At 41.7% G+C, this 19,651-nt stretch overlaps 1 protein-coding gene across 1 annotated transcript; it reads left to right on the top strand.

Annotated features, from left to right (window-relative positions):
• The first annotated feature begins 6,095 nt into the window (after positions 1-6,095).
• On the top strand, positions 6,096-18,785 carry phf12b (PHD finger protein 12b). Its single transcript, XM_042414759.1, has 15 exons — positions 6,096-7,323; positions 7,634-7,815; positions 9,732-9,804; positions 9,931-10,387; positions 11,104-11,224; positions 11,318-11,450; positions 11,545-11,709; positions 11,826-11,969; positions 12,586-13,288; positions 15,531-15,635; positions 15,765-15,947; positions 16,035-16,130; positions 17,102-17,184; positions 17,289-17,427; positions 17,603-18,785. Exons 1-15 carry the CDS (start codon positions 7,258-7,260, stop codon positions 18,049-18,051), a joined length of 3,099 nt encoding a protein of 1,032 aa, XP_042270693.1. The 5' UTR covers positions 6,096-7,257; the 3' UTR covers positions 18,052-18,785.
• The last annotated feature ends 866 nt before the right edge of the window (positions 18,786-19,651 follow it).

Below are 19,651 nucleotides of genomic sequence, written 5' to 3' on the forward strand. Positions count from 1 at the left end.
CCCATCCATCCATCCATCCATACATTTTCTGTACCGCTTATCCTCTAGAGGGTTGTAGCTGGAGTCGATCTCAGCTGACATTGGTGGTGGTAGGGAGTGGCAGGGTACACCCTGGACAGGTCGCCAGTCAATCACAGAGACAGAAAACCATTCACACTCACATTCACACTTAGGCACAATTTAGAGTCACCAACCTGCATGTTTTTGGTCAGTGGGAGGAAGCCGGAGCACCCAGAGAGAACTCACGCAAGCAAACATGCAAACTCCACACAGAAAGGCCCCCACTATGTTCCCTCCGAAACATATTTGGAAAAACACTTTAGTAGGATATAAACATAATTTTTAGGACACAGGGTTGCACACTGGGAAATAGCCTGTTGTTAGAAGGCAGGGTCTAACAGAATGACACTTGACCTACAGGTCAAATCAAACAGAGTTTGATTTGCGCTCAATTGAGTTTGCATTGTGAGGGATACAAACTCCCAAAGTAAGAGATTACAACTTTAAAGTCCCCCTCTACTTAAAAATGTGTTTTTCTTTTTGTTCCTTCTGTTGGATGTTGTTGTCTTCACTTATGAAGAATTATGTACTGTATGTGCTGAGTTTGTTTTCCCATTCATCAAGGGGGAATGTTTGTTATAATCTGAGATTAAGGGATGAATCTAGGAGAATTTGTGACATCACAACTAGTTTGAAGCCAATTGTGGTCCAGTCGCAACTTACACTGGTGTGCTGTGGAAACTTGAAGCCTCCAGTGCACATAGTAACACTGATCCACATGTTAGATCCAGCAGTTAAACTTTTGAAATGAACAATATTTGCATATTCTAGATCCTGCATGGATTTTTCAATGAAGGAGAAAGAGGAGATGTTATTTTAAGGATTTTAACAATGTAATTGATTTTTTTTTTTGTGGAAAAACCATATTAGACACACATTATTATTCAAAGCAGCATTTTTATTCTTAAATGTCTCGAGGGGATCTTTACAGACAGCAAGCTACATGCAAAGGAAATCGTGATGCAATCCCTCTTAGGCCCTGATCAGACAGAATGCTTTTTGCAGGTTGTAAATCATGAGGCGCACCACACTGCCTTTTTTGTTGCAGCCTACAATTTAAAAAAGAGCAGCGTGCTGCATCTTTTTTTATTGTTGCTAGGCAACCACCTGACAACACTACCCAAGAGTTAACTATTAATACAGTTTAAATTAATGACGATTTACTCGAAATCTCATGTACCACACTAATTTGCCTCCAGGCCTGCTGTTTTCTGTTCAAATCATGGTAACTACGGTTGGTAAAGTCATATAGCTCCAGGTATCCAGCAACAGCCACCACTGGTTTGTCCTCCATGATTGTCATCTCCACTTGTTGTCATTGCCACCACAGAAGGCCCGTCTCTCAATTCGTCAGACTAGACAATGGGAAAAAATAATGTCCAGGGCTTGTGAGTTGATTTTTTCAACTCGAGATGTTCATGACACTCCTGCAAAAATGCGAGCTCAGTAACTCAAAAGCAGCAAACAAAAAGCTTCACTCTCATTGAAAACAATTGCAAAAAGCTGCCTCAGGCTGCTAAAAAGTGTTCTGTCTGAGCAGGGTCTTACACAGTCAAACCTTTGAATACTCATTATTCTGTCCTTGATTCCTCTCAAAACTTTTTTTGTGCTTATGAAACTGAACATACACTCTCATAAATGTTGACTTGCAGACTGATAGCTACTCTAGTTTTTTGCTTACTAATTACTAATTTTGTCATTAATTAACTTCCATACCTGGCCATATACAACAATATTTGATATATTTTTTATTGATATTCTTAATATTGAGGCCAATCATGTCACACTATACTGTCATTTTTTTGTCATGTTTCTTTATGTGGTTTTATCTCATGTTAACACTTTGATGTTCTCTGAACTCTGAAGTATTTGAGCCTTAGAGCACAAAAACAAAATTAATTTTCATGGGTGTGATTTTTCTTTTAATGCCAATGGAAAGGTGTAAATGCACCAATATATTTGCCAGTCAGAAGGTACTACTGTATGTTGTTCCTGTTCCTGCCATTGTTCCTGTTACCACCTGGCTCAAGGCTGGCAATGAGAAGGGAGGCCACACACAGACATATCAATCAAAACGTAATTTATTTAACTCAAACAGATAAACATAATAACTAACTAATGGGGTGTGTAAGTAGGAGAGACATCGGTCGTGTTAGCAGTGTGTGGGTGAGTGAAAATATGGTGTAAAGAGTGTTGGCTTGTGCAACAAACCAAACAAAGGAAGAAGGCTGAGGGCCCTGCAGTCGACCCTGCTGAGAGAGAGGGAGGCCCGATCCCAATGTCCACACTCACGGACTCACGGTCCTTGAGGCACGTTCCCGGTAAGTCCGCGAGGGCTTAGGGCTGTCCCACTGTCAAATCGTCAAGTGCATGAGGGCTCTCCTGCAGACATTTTGAGTCCTTTATGCACACTTTCTGTAAGTCTCTGCAGACTTTGCCTGAGAGAATTACCCACACTTCATAGTACTGTGATGTTAAATCAGCCTTAAATACAGGATTACCAGGGAAAGCCCAGAAATGTTAACAAAAAAAAAAAAAAAACGGTAAACAAACTGGCATGTGAGTGTTAAGCCTGGCATAGTGGGTGCACTGGTATGACTAAATTTACATAGAAACACTATATTAACAAGGATTTAAGATGGTGCATAAAGAACACATGAAATCAGAGGAATGCAAGCATAGATTATATTATACACCTAGTTTATTCATCAACCATTTATTTAAATTTTTGCTTAATGATGCTGTTTTGACAAAAATGAGTAAATTGATTATCTGACAATCACCTGTCATCCACTCTGCAAGGCAGGAGCCTGGAAGACGTTCAAATCAGGCAGTCGGTCCCTTACTTGATGGTTGAGTGCATGGTTATTTTGTGTGTTGGATATTATCTATCTGTTTTATACTTTGTTTAATGTATTATGTGCTTTATGAGTGAGTGGTTTTACTATTTTTGTCTTTTCCTGTTTTTGTTTAAGTGATCTCACTGAGACAAATTCCCATCAGTCATGTTGATATGGCAATAAATTATTGAATAAAAAGTCCCAAACCCACAATATATAACATGTCTCGGTGTCATCAAGGTAACAAGATATGTCACAAAGTGCTGTCTCATACCTATTTAAACCATTTCGAGCCCTTGCAGCCTCTCACACTGAATCACTTACCAGGTGACATCAGTTAAGTCCCGAGGGTTTAGGGGGGACATTGGGACTGGGCCGGAGACTCCCAGAAGGCAGTCTTTTTATGTCTTTTTGGAAGCCAAGCCCAAATGGGCAGGTACAAGCAGGTGACCCTCCCAGCTCCATCTGACAGCTAACTCCCAATATCTGCAAAACAGGCAGCAGAGCAAGGCAAACAAACAGGGAGAGTGGGAAGGGCCATCACATTCCAAAAAAAAAATCACATGGCAGCTACATGCTGTGGCATTGATTAAAGTAATCCATCATTTGCACTTGTACATTTCTTTAAAGCGCTACAATGACTTCAGTCATACAAAGAGTAATTCCATTTTGCTAAAACTGAATATGAAGTCATCTCAGACTTCCATTGTATTAGGTTTCATTGGGCCTCCTCTCTGCCTCCAGAAAAGAAATCAGTAACAGTGTGCGGTAATGAAGAAGTGAAAATAGTCCCATTAAATGTGATAATTAGCTGTGTAATGAAGTCATGACATGAAAAAACTGCAATACATCTGCTGTTCAACATGATGTATGGTGTTTGTCACGGCAGCAGTATGTCTCTGAGCAGGCTTTAATGGATTTTTGAAAACAGTGGAAGCCTTAGGGTACAGGCTAAACCTGCAGCACAACACACAAGCTCTATCCTTCAATGTGACTTATCCTAGAAATCTGAGTATTGTTGTGCAGGTAAAGGACCCTATTGGCCACAGAGAAGATTTTGTCACACTGAGCTTGGTTCACAGCTCTGGAGGAGGAGATGGCCTTACCAAATTAGCCTGGTTCCAGATTTGTGAGTCGCTGCCCACAGCTTTGATTTGGTCAGTGATTAATGAGATGGATCAAGTAACAGATAACAAAAATTAAACCAGAATATTTCTTTGATCAACATGACAAAGTTTAACTGCTCCTAGCTAACACTACCACAGCTTTCATGTCAAATGAAATGAGGTATGTGGTAATATTTCTTTAATCAACTATTTACATTATTATGTCTTTTTTGATGCCCCACATTGTCCATAACGGTGGTTCTCAATAGCAAAGAGAACCCCTGGATGTTCCATTTTTTAAATATGTGTTCAGTTCAAAACATGACATTGTGCCCATGCTTTGGGCACCATAATCCTTTCAGTATTTGATTCCAAACAGATGTTTTTGTAGAATGTTAAGAAAGGCTGATCTGTGTCATGTGAAACTAGTGTTCAGCTTAAAGAGACACAAAGGTGGAATGTAACTAAGTACATGTACTCATTTACATTTACTTTGAACTTCTACTCTACTACATTTCAGAGGGAAATGTTGTACGTTTTACCCCACTACATTTTACTTCAGATATAGTCCCAAGCTACTTCTCAGATCAACATTTTATATGTAAAACATATGATCAGTTTATAAAAAAAAAACCTCTGTAAAATAGGATTGTTAAAGATTACACTACTGTAAATTGTTAAAAGTAGCTCTACTCTATCATTTATTCTTGGAATAATACTGATTCATTGACATGCACTTGCAAGCAGCATTTTAATGTTGTCAAATAATTTGGAAAAAAATCTCTGCACACCTAAATGTGTGACAGGTGCCTCAGAGGAAGGTGCAACTTGAAAACAATGAGAAGAACTCCTGCACACTGTCTGGCTTACTGCTGGAATATTTATTAAATCACAACGTTTCGTTCTGTCCAACCTTCATCAGGCATCAAATATAACACTCTAAATGGGGGCATTTTGCATTACTTCTGATACTTTAAGCACATTCTGCTAATATTTACTTAAGTAAGATTTTGAATAAATACTTTACTTGTAATGGAGTATATTTTATTGTGAAACTGTTACTTTTACTTCAGTAAAATATCTCAGTATTTCTTCCACCATTGCACATGACTTAATAACACATTGCCTGATCTGCAGCAGCTTCATGCAACTAGTGTGAGCACTTTAAGTGACAGGAAACTCAGTTAAAGCCACTTTACATCCACTTTAATGTTTCTATGTATACAGAGACTTGTGCAAACTTTCCTCAGGTGATCATCAAATTTAATCTGTAAATTCAGTGATGAGCATCCATTTTGCAAACTACAAAAGAGTGCTGCCTCCCTCTGCTGGCAAGGACTACAAATTACCCATCACTCAACAGGCCAGTGCATTATCTTTAATTACCTGGCATTCATTTTTGACTTTTACCTTGCTCTCCAGAATTATCTGAACATGTTTTGGTGCCCCTGCAGTAAAGTCCAAAAGACTCAAAATTAGGGCTGAGAAACAAATATAAGTTTATCATGTCTCTCTATATATACATACGGTCAACTTGAGTTAACATTTTTTGTCAGAATCGTATTGATATTGAGATGTAATAATGAACCCAATCATCATTTTGTCGAGAACTAGCTCAAGATATCAAATAATGACAAACTGGACATGTAGTGCACCTTTAAGAATTTTTTTTAACATATATTTTTATATTTATTGTTGTTGCTATTTTGTGTTTTGTCTCCTTTCTTGTTTTACACATTTATATGACTATATTCACTGCTGTTTGTGTTACTGTCTGGCTGAATTGTTCTTGTCCTTTCGGTAGTACAGGAGAAGCAACAAAAAGGAAAAAGTATTTGTTTCAAAAGTTGTGTATGTTCTGTTATATTGTTATTTGTTAATAAAACAAAGACCTTCACCAGCTTTCTGTCTTACACATTGGATCATTAAATCATTTCACTATATCACACTTTCTTTTAATGGTGGTAGTAGTAGGCTGGTGGCAGTATAGTACTATTATACTATTTGTAGTAAGTATAGTGGTGGGAATAATAATAGGCCTATTAACAGTTGCAGTAATAATAATAATACCAGTCCAAGTCATTGTAGTTATAACATTTATTTTGCAGTCACAGTCGCAGTTGTGCTAGCAGTAGTAAAGTCAGTAGCCTATTACAGTTAGCACTTCCAAGAGATGCAGCAGTGTGCTAAAATTTTCGATTTCAGGATCAGTGACACCAAAGTGTAAACTAAAAAGTGTTGTACTAAATCTGGTGGAGAAGAAGCAGTAGTTTACAGTGGTCAGTATCACTGGTTCAGGTTAGGTAAACGTAGCCTATCAGCGACGTGCATTAGCAATAGTAGCAGCCTGCTATTGATTCAAGCAGCAGTATTACTCAGTATACAGCAGTATACAGACAGTATAGTGGATTCTAGTAAAAGTCGACTGTGGCAGGAATAGTAATATATTCGTGTAATTGTGAAGTCCACTATAATAATGCACAGTATGCATAGTATCCAGATGCAATGTACAGCATCTATCCGCTCCTTGTTACAGAATGTGCGTCTCCGTCATTATCCACATCCGTTCCAATGCGCATGCGCGTCCGGCGGTTCGCGGTTGCGCCAACTGGTAGAGGATGTTGCTAGCAGCCAGTGTAGATGCACAGCCTTTTTCACAACAATAACATCAACCAAATTTGCATCTCAGCATACCTGATTTGAGGATTATACATTCCATACGCTATCGGGAACCGTGCATTGGACCGCGCCACGCCGAAATCCCTTCTGTATTTTTTGGCTCCATGTTCTGTTGACAATGGGAGCGGAGCGGTTTGCACATTTACAAGCCTCCTTTTTGCAGGAGCAGAAACAAGAATCATGGCTGGCCAGCTAGGCCGCAGATGGATTTTGTAGCTAGCAGCAACAGTCTTTTGATATAAAATACTGCATGTATGCTTGGCATTAGCACATGAAAAGGGGTGCTAATACACCAGCGTTTTAAATATACGATTATCGTAGAGTTTTGTGGTCTTTTTTTGGGCAACAACACAAGCTAGTGAGCCCGCTAGCTTCACAACCTTGACTGGTTGACGTCTTGCCTTCGTCGTTAGCTCCTTTAGCCAGCTAACGATAACTAGCATCGCTTGGCCAGCCATCCGTTGGTCAAAACATTTGGAAAAAGACATTTATTGCGGGATTTACTCCCGTCGTTGTGTGCCCTTTGGGCATTTGTATCGCAAATTCCTTTTGCAGCGTCTGCTCCTGGATGAATGTGGGACAAAATGGAGACCCCGACGATTGTGTACGATTTGGATACCTCTGGGGGCTTAATGGAGGTGAGGTTGCACAGCCCGAAGGCCTTAATTAAGTGAAATATTCCGTCAATGTAAATGTTTTTATGCCTTTCCCATCATATTAATTGCCGTTATCTTCAGTTCACCGTAGCCTGCTGTCAATCATTTCTCGACTAGCTAACTTGCTAGTTAGGATTGGTAATGGAGGCCACAAGTTATCGGTACCGCTCTCCACAAGCTTAGCATGAAATTGGACAACGGGCACAAAGCTGCATTTTTCTCAACACTGTAGACAGTCAGTCAGACAGCACCGCTGTGGCTCTATGCTAAACAGTGTAAACAACTTTTACAGCAAATCCAAACACTGCTGGCGCCCCCGAAGTCCGAGGAGGTAGAGAAGAGGAGTCGGAAGTTGGTGAGGGACGTCCGGAGGAGCGGCAGGGCCACCAACCACGACACCTGTGACAGTTGCCGGGAGGGGGGAGATCTGCTGTGTTGTGATCACTGTCCTGCAGCCTTCCACCTCCAGTGCTGGTAAGTTTGGGGACAAGTCCTGCACGCATTATTGCATGCTGAGTGTGTTTAGCAGACAAGGGACTGCAACTGTGAGTTTGCGTTAGATGCATGAAAAGATGCTGAATGCTAACTCCAGTGAATCATATTCTGCCATTGATAGTGTTGAACGAACGCACCTGGTAATCTTAAGATATTTGACCTGTCATTATTGTATGCACATATCCGCTACACATTATTTAACCGTAAATTTCAACTTCAACCATCGGTGTTCTCCTCATATTCACACTGTATCCTAACGTACAACTGCACCGAGGAGGGCGGCAGTGAGCCTTGTGTAGCACTTTGTGAAGTTGAATTTCAATTCAGTGTTAATGACTTATATGTTGAATTTAACAGCACATATTGACACGTTGAATATAGTCTGGTGAACAAAGAGAACAGGACATTTAAGTTAATTTAATTTATATAGGTGTCGAGTAACTTGAAGAAGCTAACCGTTATGTGTCCTCACTATGTGGGGAATGTGGTGTCTCGTTTATTGTGGCTGTTGTGTAGTTGCAAAGCTTATGGAGAACTCACTTTAATTCATTATTATCAATGACAAGCATATAGGTAAGACGTACAGGGGTTAAAAGAAATGTGGAAGTGTAGCCGTGTCTGTGAAGGCGGTTAGAGTTAGCTTGCAGTCGGTCCTCCCCTCCTGCCGTGGCTGCAGCCAGCGGAGCTGCTGCTGCTAAAAATGGAGTCGAGACTGCCTCTGTTTACAATATGGCGACCTCCCTGCTCTTTTTTTCTATCCCACCGCCATCTTACCAACCTTTAAAATTCAGCTTTGGGGAAAAAAGGAGTTCATGAATAACACGGATGAAATGTTTTGTCATTTTTTGAGATGGAGCAGTGGAATGGTAGCGTTTGTTGTGGACACGTTAGAGGTCGACCCATTGTAGCGTTTCTCCAGTGCCGCTTTGTATGGCTCCCCGTTACACATCTGCTCGCGTGATTATTTTAACTTTGGCATTTGGAAGAGTTGAGTTGAGACTGTCACTTGGAAACAACCAAACAGAAACGTTTTCTCCATATATGGTCAGGCCTTTCAATGGCTTCATCCTCACAATTTGTAGTTCTCTCATATCACTGCATATTGGAGTGGGGGGGACTTTCTGCAGTGTTATATTAGTGTGTATTATCTTGAATGTAGTATTGCACAGGGCAACTTATGATAATCCTTGCTTGTGAGGTTTTAGGCTGTAGATGATAGTCCTGGCTTCAGGTGTGTCCTGCCCATTATACAGCAGTCATGACATTGCCCCCCTGGATTTATTGTTGTTCTGTCAGGCACTTGGCTCATGTTTGTTTTTACCAAAACAACATTTTTCAAATTTTTATTTTGTCTGACCATGTTTTACTTGGAAATGATGGTGAAATTTTCTGTGGATATGACTGGAGAATGTCTAATTATTGTTGTCATGTACAGTAGATTAGAACATTTAAAATCTTTTCTCATGGTTATAATTAATTCACACTGCAGCAATTGTAATACAAATGTAAACAACTTAGAAATTGAGATAAGGAATACTTTGCACATCATTGTCAGGCGTTTTCCTAATTGTAATACAATAATCAGTCCACTAGATGGAGACAGGGGTTTACTTGCTGAATTGTAACTGGTTTGTTAATGCTCATAGTCTTAAAAACTGAAATCAATAATAATTTTGAATATGTATTTAAAGATAATTCGAAATACTGCACACTGTCAACAACACAGGATTGTTGGGAATATGGTTGTAACCAATAAGATAATAAATGTTTTTTTTATTTGTTTGTTTTCTTTGAAACTACTAGATAGGTCTTACTTGCAAAATCATGCGTTATTCTGCATTCTGCATTAATTGTCAACCTGGTCACTGATGATGTGTTTTATCTTCTTACCACAGCAACCCACCTCTAAGTGAAGAAATGCTTCCCCCAGGGGAATGGATGTGTCATCGCTGCAATGTTCGCAAAAAGGTCTGTGGCAGTTGTTGCCTTTCACACACAATCCTTCACCATGACACTGTTGACATGTAGAGAGAAGTATCTGAATGCTTTATGGACTGTTAAATCTGTGTTTCGGTCTTTGTTCCCTGCCGTCAGAAGCGAGAACAGAAGTCAGAACAGACCAACGGCCTACTGGAAAGGTCCTCCTCCAAGCGATCTGCGTCCCCAGCTGTGGAGCTGGAGCTTAATGCTGGCCCACTGCGGCTCGACGGCCTGCCTCCGGGAGCAGGAGCAGCAGGGCCCGGTCTACGAGTGGCCCAGGTACGCCTCTTGGACCGCAGGGCCAGCAGCAGACCGAGCAGCCGGCCCGGCACGCCCACCTCCAACACTTCATCCACACCAACCCCCTCAGAGGAGCAGAACGACGGGGAGGAGGAGGCAGCGGAGCCTGAAGATGAAGTTCAGGGCGCAGAGGTTGAGAGCGCCACAGTATCTGCTCCAACACCACGCCTCCTCAAGAGGCCCTTTCAGCTGCTAATAGCAGCCGCTATGGAGAGAAACCCCACTCAATTCCAGCTGCCCAGCGAGCTCACCTGCACCACTGCACTGCCAGGTCTGTCTGTCGAGAATGACTACCTGAACGTTGTCAAATGATAATGTATTTATATAACTAAGCATTAAAATGTAATGGTGAAGAAAAAAAAATCTAAATGACTGAAGAAATGTAGAAAAAAAAGACATGATGTAACATTAAAGCACAGATACATGTTGTTATATTTTCCTACAGATTACTAGTCAAACACAGTTGATGTGATGTCACTTTGATATTTCCAGCATAGCTACAATTGAGTTTGATATTACAAATATTCAAGATTTCCAAACAGCGATGGTAAATATTTGGTTTTGTTGAAAGCCCAAACCAAGGGATAAAAGAGAGTTTCTCAAAATTTTCTGGCCAGGGACCCAATTTTCCCAAATTACCAATTTTTTCATCAGTTAGTGACTTCATCAGTTAAGAGTCCAATGAATCTCAGCTTGGCTTACTTTTGTATTTTATTTTCAAGAGCGTAAAAGCTCCAAATAGGTTTTTATAGAAATGGTGATTAGTAACCTCTTGTGGGATACTGAGCCCTTCTTGATGAAAGGTTACCAGAAACCAAACTAGAAATCCATTAAGCAAAAGTACATTTAGAACAAAGTACTGCACTTCGATAACAAAATATCTCCTGAAATATATTGAACATCAGGTTTGTGATACAGAACAGCATACAGATGTCTGGGTTGGATAGATTCTCAAATGTCTGTCTTCTGTTTTGTTTGGATTTCCAGGCAGCAGTAAACGGAGGAGAAAAGAGGAGTTACTAGGGAAGCCATTCAGGAGGCCTCAGCATGAACTGGATCCCAATGGTCTGGTCCCTCTACCAGTTAAAGTCTGCTTTTCATGCAACAGGTTGGTACTCAGGGATGATATGCACAGATGTACACAAGTCTGAAATGTGTCATATCTCGTGCTGATCCCCTTGTGCTTCTTTTCCTCTCATAGGAGTTGCAGGTTGGCTCCATTGATCCAGTGTGACTATTGTCCCCTTCTGTTCCATATGGACTGTCTGGACCCTCCACTTACAGCCTTACCTGCTGGCAAATGGATGTGTCCAAACCATGTGGAGCACTTAGTGGTAAGAGGCTCAGAGCTAAATTAAGTTGTTTTTTTTTTTTTAAGCTTGCACGGGGCAACAGAATGATTAATTTCAAATGCTGTCTATTGCACAGCTGAATCAGAGGAGCCTGAGCCTCTCCAGCCGCTGTCAGCTCTTCGACCAGTTCCAGGACAGAATGTCCCAACACGCCGTCAAGCTGGACTTCCTACGTAGAGTCCATCGGCAGAACGCACCCAACCGGCGCACCACTCACCAGCACAACAAGAGGACCATCAAGGTAGACTGGCTGCCCCAGTGGGAGGATGTAGCATAATGATGGCAGCAAAAATTGATTATTTTCAGTTGAAGTCATAAAGGAAGGCTTTATTTCTAACAATCACTGTTTGGACTCAGGTGCCAGATGCCATCAAGTCTCAGTACAGGAATCCTCCCACCACGCTGCTTCCTGCAGGGGTGCGTCAGTTGGAGCTGGTCTGTAGCCCTGTTCCTGAACACCAGCCCTCAAAGCACCTCACCACACAGGCTGAGCAGCAGGAGGTAGGAAGGAAAAGCTTTTACAGTTGATGACAGTAGTAAATGGTAGGCAGATTGAATCAAAGTCACCTGCAGCATCAGCTGGTGTCCATTTTGTTTGAAGCAGCTGACATCTGTGCACAATGTTTGTATTTTGGCAAGTTACTGATAGGACTGTATCAGACAGTACTTTTTTGGCATTGACTGAACATGGAGTATCAATAACTACTGGAAAAAAATGTGGTCAGATTTGTAATCATGTTGACTTATTCTCTGATCAGACTGCTCCTGATTTAAATGCCATTTTTTTCCAAATGAAGACTATTTAGGCAAAATACAGCTGTGTGTGTGTTTGTGGTAACATTGGAAAATTTGTCCTCTTTTGTTACAGAAAAAAGGGGTTTTATTGAAACACATGTTTACATTTCTCAAATTAAGATATCATATCAGAGATAGATGGTGAAAATCTCCATAACGCTTACCTAACCGTGTAAGTTACAGCATATCACAATATTGTAAGAATCAAATTCTGATGAATCAGCTCTTTGATATCACATCATTTTTTCCATCAGATAAGACAGGGTTTGATAAAGAACTGATGTTTGCTTGTGGTTAAACTTGGTTCTTCTGTGTTGAACAGTGGCTTCAGGATGTCATCGCCCTCCAGTGCAGCATCATGCGACACCTATCCACCAAGCAAAAGGCTTCATCCACGCTGTCATCAGTAACACTGTCAGCAGAGTGGGACTCTGAGCAGAAAGCCAGTGCTAAATCTTGTGTAACATCAGAGGACATTAAAACTCAGGCCTCTTTAGGAAGGACTACTTCCCCTGAACCCTGCTCTAAACCCTGCAGTACACCTGATGACCCCCAGGGGGGTTCTCTATCACAGGACACCCAAGCAGAGCTGGGTGCTTGTAAATGCAGCATGACACCCTGCCAGAACTGTAGGAAACCCAACGGACCTCTAGCAGAGGAGGGTCAGCCTCCCAAAGCCAACGGACCTGTAGACTGTAACAGCGCGTCAGAGTCCTGCAGGCAGACGGAGCTGCAGCACAGACTGAAGCCCAGCACAACCCTAGACTCAGCTGCTGCCTCTGGGCTGGTGAACCATATAGGAACAGAAACAGTTAAAAAGGAGCCTGAGAGCACTACAGAGGCCTGCGCTCAGAAACACTGCCCCGCCGCCCCCACGATATGGCCCCACAGCGGCCAGCAGAACCACAGGAGCAGCGACGAAAAACCCTCCTTCTCCATCACCAGCAGTGCCCGCTCAGATACACCATCTAAAGGCAACCAGGAGCATGACTCAGCAAAGCTGGGATCATCATCACCAACTCCAGGTACACACTCACACACCCTGTGGACTGCTAGTTGGCTTCATCTGATATTCTCAAGCACCGCAGAAATAGCTGCTTAATATGGTGCATAAAATATTTATTCTGGCAAAACGACCAATCATTTAATGGAAAGTGCTACTACAGTAGCCACTAGTTACTAGAGCCAAAATTGGATTAATTTAACAGCATTTTTGACAGATCCCATCATTATAGCAAGTAGTTAAAGCTATGTGCAGTTCTTTTATGGAAGAAATCTATAGATACATATGGAGCCAGGACAGTGACTTTTCATTTTTGGCATTGTAAATAACATTTTCATTATGGTTCTAGCAGATCTCTGCCAAACCTGCGTAATGCTTGTTAAATATAAATGTGAACTCAGCCCAGTTTAATGTGAAAAACAAGGGCAGAGAGAGGCAGACCTGCTGGAGGCTCCCTGCTGGTCTGCAGTCATTCCAGAGGCTGCGGAGAGGACAGCGGGTCCTTTAGTATGCAGATTATATGGAAATCACTCTGGGCAAGGAGAGTGGGATATTATAACAAGCATTTTACACTATTTTCTGACAGGACATAATCAGCAGATGAATCAATAATTCAAATAATTGTTAGTTGCAGCCTTATATGGATACAGTCTCCTATCATGGTAGATGTTATTGTATATGTTCTTCATATCCTGACCATGTTGAGTAATCTTAATTGATAAATTACCAGATGGCTATGTCTTCCACCATATCACCACCTCAAACTATCTGTATGCTTGCGCTTCAGATGAAATGGAACTGTATCGCAGGGTCACACGGCGCAGCATGCAGACAGCACGTCTACCTACATCTGTTGTGACACTCAAACTGGTGTTGAAAGTGTTATTAGTATTATACATTCAAGTTTTAGCATATCAGCAAGCAGATGTAAATCCTGCACACACAGCTGAGTACTCAACTAGAATTTCTCACATTCACCAAAACGTTCAATCTTCCAGTGGCTCAGATGTCACAAAGAGGTCAGTTCCAAGTTTGAGTGTTGAGAGTTTAATGCAGCACTTCCTGTTTTAAACTTTCACAATTCTATTAAACTGCAATTTTTAAGCCACACATCAAGTATTTGTGAAAGTGAACTGCTAGTAAGGTGGTATTTCCACATGTTGGAATAGCATTACATTTACACTGTGTGGAAAAGATGGTGTTTGTGACTACTAATATTGCATCTTTTCAGGATCTCAAAGTTTGTAGCAGAACTGTGGTCATTGTTTAGTTAGATAATGTATATGCTGGAACTAAGTTGTGACTTAACCTTTCTAATTGAATATAGTCTATGACTGGTGTCAACTCAGTGGTCATTATTGCACCTCATTAGTGTTTGTTCCCTCACTTCATCTGCCCTCCACTTGAAATACCTGTAGCTTTTTCCACTTGGCACTTTCGCTCATGCTGAGTCAAACCATGCCACATTGACTTGCGTTTCCATTACTGGTTTAAACACGCCGAGTTGCGTTGAGTCATGCCCAAGATGTCCCAGCTCCCAAGTGGGATCAAAGCGTGCCTGACCTGCCTCCGAGTGCGTTGCAGTGACGTCAGATGGGCTTCGTCATCATTCAGGGACGAGCCAGCTAACTTCGGTTTTAGCCCTCCACTACTTTGAATGGGATAAAATGATTCAATGGTGCGGCTCCTCTGGACTGAATGTTATCGGACTGAATGGATCAAATTCTGATAGTGACACAAGTCATTTCATGAGGGTAGTGATGCTCAAAAAATGTATCCACCAGTATTTACAGACACTCTTTTGACCACTAGTCACAGTCCAGCACACTTCCTGGAGGCTTGAGTGAACAGAGCTAAAGAGAGCGCTGCTTTTAAACGCCATCGACTCAAGACAAGCACGTCATCAGTTAAAGACACACCTCCAAGTGGGTAGTCCTGCTGTAGATGCAAATCTCTGCCACACCGGGGTGACGTACCAAGCCAGCACATGTGTATGGAAAACCCCTTACTGGTGACACTTTCTAGCAGTCCAAAGTCTAACAGCTCCCTCTTCTGGTCACTGGCAACAATTTCCCAGTAGATCTAAGTGTCACATTAAAACAACAATGTGATAGGACAAGAAGAACAGAAACAGAATGGAGCTGACTACTGCAGTTTTAAAACATGCCCAAATAGTTAAACAAATCAAAAGGGACTATAAAAATAAGGTTAGTAAAGTTCATTTAATTGACCACATGTTGTCCCTTAATTTTTCTCCTCTGCAGACATCAAGGCTGGTCCTGGACTGATGGACTCGCTGCTGCCCAGCACCCTCTCCTCCTTCACTAACTTGTCCAGCTGCATGAAAGAGGGGATGGACGAAGATGGGAGTAAGTGTCCCCGCTCAGTAGTGAGATGTGACACTGAACTGCAGAAATGTCAAGTCTGTATTTAAGTGTATAATAATCTTCTCATGGGATTGTGTGTGTGTGTGTGTGTGTGTGTGTGTGTGTGTGTAGGGATTGAGCTGGACAAACTGGATGCAGAGATGATCAAGCTGCTGGCCTGGCAGAGGATCCAGCAGCTCTTCCCCTGCAAAGCACCCAGTACTCCTCCTCCTCCTCCTCCTCCTCCTCCTCCTCCACCACCTCCTCCTCCAGCCAACAGTGCTGCCCCCAAAACCCCATCACCCCGCCCTGACAGTAAGACTCCTGACAGTGCTGTTCAGTCTTATTTTATCTAATAATTATCTTCAAAATATTCACACTCTTCAACCCTCCTCCTGACAGGTCAGAAGAAGGTGCAGGCTCGAGCCGTCTTCTACCCTCTGACAGGAAAAGGAGGAGCCGTCAGCATGTGCTACAGGACGTTATACATAGGATCTGGTGAGACACGCTGACTGTATCACTGTGACTCAGCTGCTATTCAACCATTTCAGGAACTCAGGCACTTCACTTGTGTTTCAGCCACAAGAAGCAGAGTTGAGCTTTAGTTCCTGTGCTGCTAAAAAAAGACAGTGCTCTGGTAATAGTACAAATGGAACAATTAGGGCAGAATTTGCAGTTCTAAACATGGCTGATTGGTCAAGCACTAAATCAATAGCACATTGTCACTACTACAGACAGACTATGGAGTTTTCAGTATCTTTTTACTTCTGCACGTCTGCTTTGCATCATTTTTCACTCTGTCATCAGTCCAAGTCGCCTGTTCTCCATGGTTCTTCAGTTGCAGTAGGAACACAAACAAATACAGAGAAGGGTCTTTAGGTTTCCTGAGTTTAGTTCCTGGAAATGTCTGGTTGAAAACAGCTAAAAACTGTCAAGTACCAAATGCTCTTCACTTCTTTTTGAATGCTGAAATTAAACCAAACTTTTCCCAATTTTTTGACTGTTTTTTTTTTTTTCAGGCAAATATTTTTGCCTGAAAACTTTAGTTAACTTTTGTTAAGACAAAAAGGGTTTTGTAGAAAAAACATGGTTGTATTTGTCAAAGATGGGTATCGAAAAAAAATGATTTGTACTGGTACTGAAATAGATAAGGTCCTGTATTGTCAGCAGTGTAAAAAAAAAAAATCTAAACATAGCCCTAGTGTTGAACTGATGTTGCTGCAGTTGATGATTGGACTGATGTTCATGTTTCAACAGTTCCACAAAGTTCTGAGTGGACCAATCTTAGTAAAGGCATTTAGACCAGCATGAGACTAAAATAAAGTAGGTCTATTAATGATACAGTGATGTTGTCTGGTGGTGTAGAATTTCTTTGAAATAAAATCTTTGCACTTTCTTATTTTCATGTGTTTGCTAGTTTTGCTGTACTACTGCTACAAGTGAGCATCTTTCTAACTTCTTGTGTAAAGGTGCTGACATGGACGTGTGCCTTACAAACTACGGTCATTGTAACTACATATCGGGGAAACATGCCTGTATATTCTATGATGAGGTAAGAGCTTTCAAAGTGCTGTATTGCTTACATTTACTCCCCTCTTACCTGTTCAGTTCATGCAGTACTGTTGTTAATGGACGTGGTTTGATTGTGTTGTGTAGAATACCAAGCATTATGAGCTGCTCAACTACAGCGAGCACGGCACCACGGTGGACAACGTCCTCTACTCCTGTGATTTCTCTGAGAAGGCCTCGCCGTCTCCACCCAGCGGCCTGGTGGCTAAAGTCCAAGGCATCATCCGTGAGTCTGTCTCATTGAAAACACTGTTAAAATCCTCCAGTGTGCATTATAGTAGACAATCAGTCTCTGACACAGAGTCAGGCAGAGGACAGTTGGGTTATTATTAAACACGCACACAAACATAAATCATGCAAACTTTCTGCCTGATTTCTAAACATGTAAACGCTCTCTGCAGGTCGCAGTAAGAAGCGGGAGGAGGACGAGGGTCCTAGCTCTGTGGTGGGTTTGTTGCCAGCTGGCGGAGTGATGAGCAGCCAGCCTCAGGGCGGCTCCGAGCTGACGTGCAGCTGCAAGGCTAGCAGCTCCAGCATGATCGGAGGCAGCGGGGCGGGCTGGGAGGGCACAGCGCTGCTCCACCACGGCAGCTACATCAAGTTGGGCTGCCTCCAGTTCGTCTTCAGCATCACCGAGTTCGCCACTAAGCAGCCCAAAGAGGAGCAGACCACCACGCCTGCCGCTGGTTGCACCAGCAGCAGCACTACCAGCACCGCCCCCACCAACTCCACCTCCACACCTCCTCCCAACACTGCCACAGCCAGCAGCCCCTCCAGCCAGGACGAGGCCGACACTGAGACTGTCCCCTCTCACCAAGTGCCCGCACTGCACTCCAACTCTGTTCCATAACCCGCACAGGAAGTCCCGCCCTCCCTCCTTTTGTTTTGCACCTTCCGAGTCACAATGAAGGGAAAGCTGCACAGCTGGTTGGTCAACAGGGAAAAGTTTATTTTTTCATTTTTAATGGTTTATATCTTTGCATGAACTTGAAGTATTATTGACAATCTCTTCTGTTTTTGAATGACTGACAGCAACCTTCTGTTCACTTCAGACCGCTAGGACTTTGAGCGAGCATTATTTACCTGCGCTCACTTTTTCTTTTTGCCAGTATATTAGTTATGTATGGTGTAACATTACTTTGTCAGTCAGCCCATTTAGCACAAACCTTTTATTTTGTAGTATTGAATTCCATACATTCTAATTTCTTTTGCTGCTTTTGCACCACAGGTAGCTATATATGTATGACAACATACATGCTTATACACTATGATATGTATATATTATGTAAATATATATAATTCAGTGCCTCTCAATTGGAGAAACATTGGATTTCATGTAGATTTACCATTTTTTGGTTTTTAACTGTACAGCTCATGGAATTTGTGATACTGTGTAGAGTACCAGAAGTTTTGTGATAAAACTTGTTCTTAGTCTGTACTTTCCGCTGTAGTCCATCTGTAAATACCACATTGTTTTAGCACTCATTTTAACATCTTGTGCTGCTCTGTATATAAGCACTCTTTGTCTGTACCTGCTTGTCTGTTCAAAACGTGTAAATACAGAAAGATTTTCTAAGAACAAAATCAATGGATCTGTGTCCTGTGTGGATCTAAGTTTGACTTTGGATTTGGATTGTCAACAGCACCAGTGAGGATTCTTGCTAATACTCTGAAAGGTCATGATAAAGGAACTGCATGGAAAACGTAGACAGTGGAAGTGCTGTTAACTATTTCAAAAATAAAGCAATGGAGTAATAGAGAAAATAATCAGTTGAAATGAGAGTCACAGAGTGACCAGGCAGCTGATTTTTTTATAGTTTGGGAAACTATGAATAGCTAATTGATACATTTAAACTCAGTGTTCTGTATCTCGGCTACATATATCAAAAGTCTAATTTAAGTCCAATAAATAGCCTTCAAACAAGTTCATGTGCAAAATATCAGTTCTTACAGCAGAAGGAATAATCTGACATGCTATTTGAAATATTCTTACAATATCTTCAATGAGTAAAAAAAGGATATATTCACCATTTTATGGGATAAACATGTGGAGGTCAAACAGTTTTTGTCATATTTGTAGGTCATGCAAGTGTCAAGTTTTGGCGATGAAGTCCTGAGTAAGTCCAAGTCTGAAACTTCACTATGTGCCCTTTACTAAAGTAATACCAACAGAAAGAGACATCTACACCATCAAAAAGAGAAGTAGTTCAGAAAATAAATACAAGATGGCAGTTGTTTCAAGAACCGGATCAATTTCCTGGACTTCCCTTGTCAACTATGTGCAGCTGGGATGAGTCTGAATAAATCTTGACCTGCTTGGACCTCTTTGTCTCTGTTGGACCTACAGAAAGTTAAGTTCTTACAACTCTCCAGGCTTCCCATATTCTCCTGCCTCAGACCGATTCACTCATCTTCAACCAAATTCAATCTAATTCTGCACTGAATTCATT

This window comes from Thunnus maccoyii, chromosome 6 (assembly GCF_910596095.1).
Source record: "Thunnus maccoyii chromosome 6, fThuMac1.1, whole genome shotgun sequence".
NCBI classification, from domain to species: Eukaryota; Metazoa; Chordata; class Actinopteri; order Scombriformes; family Scombridae; genus Thunnus; species Thunnus maccoyii.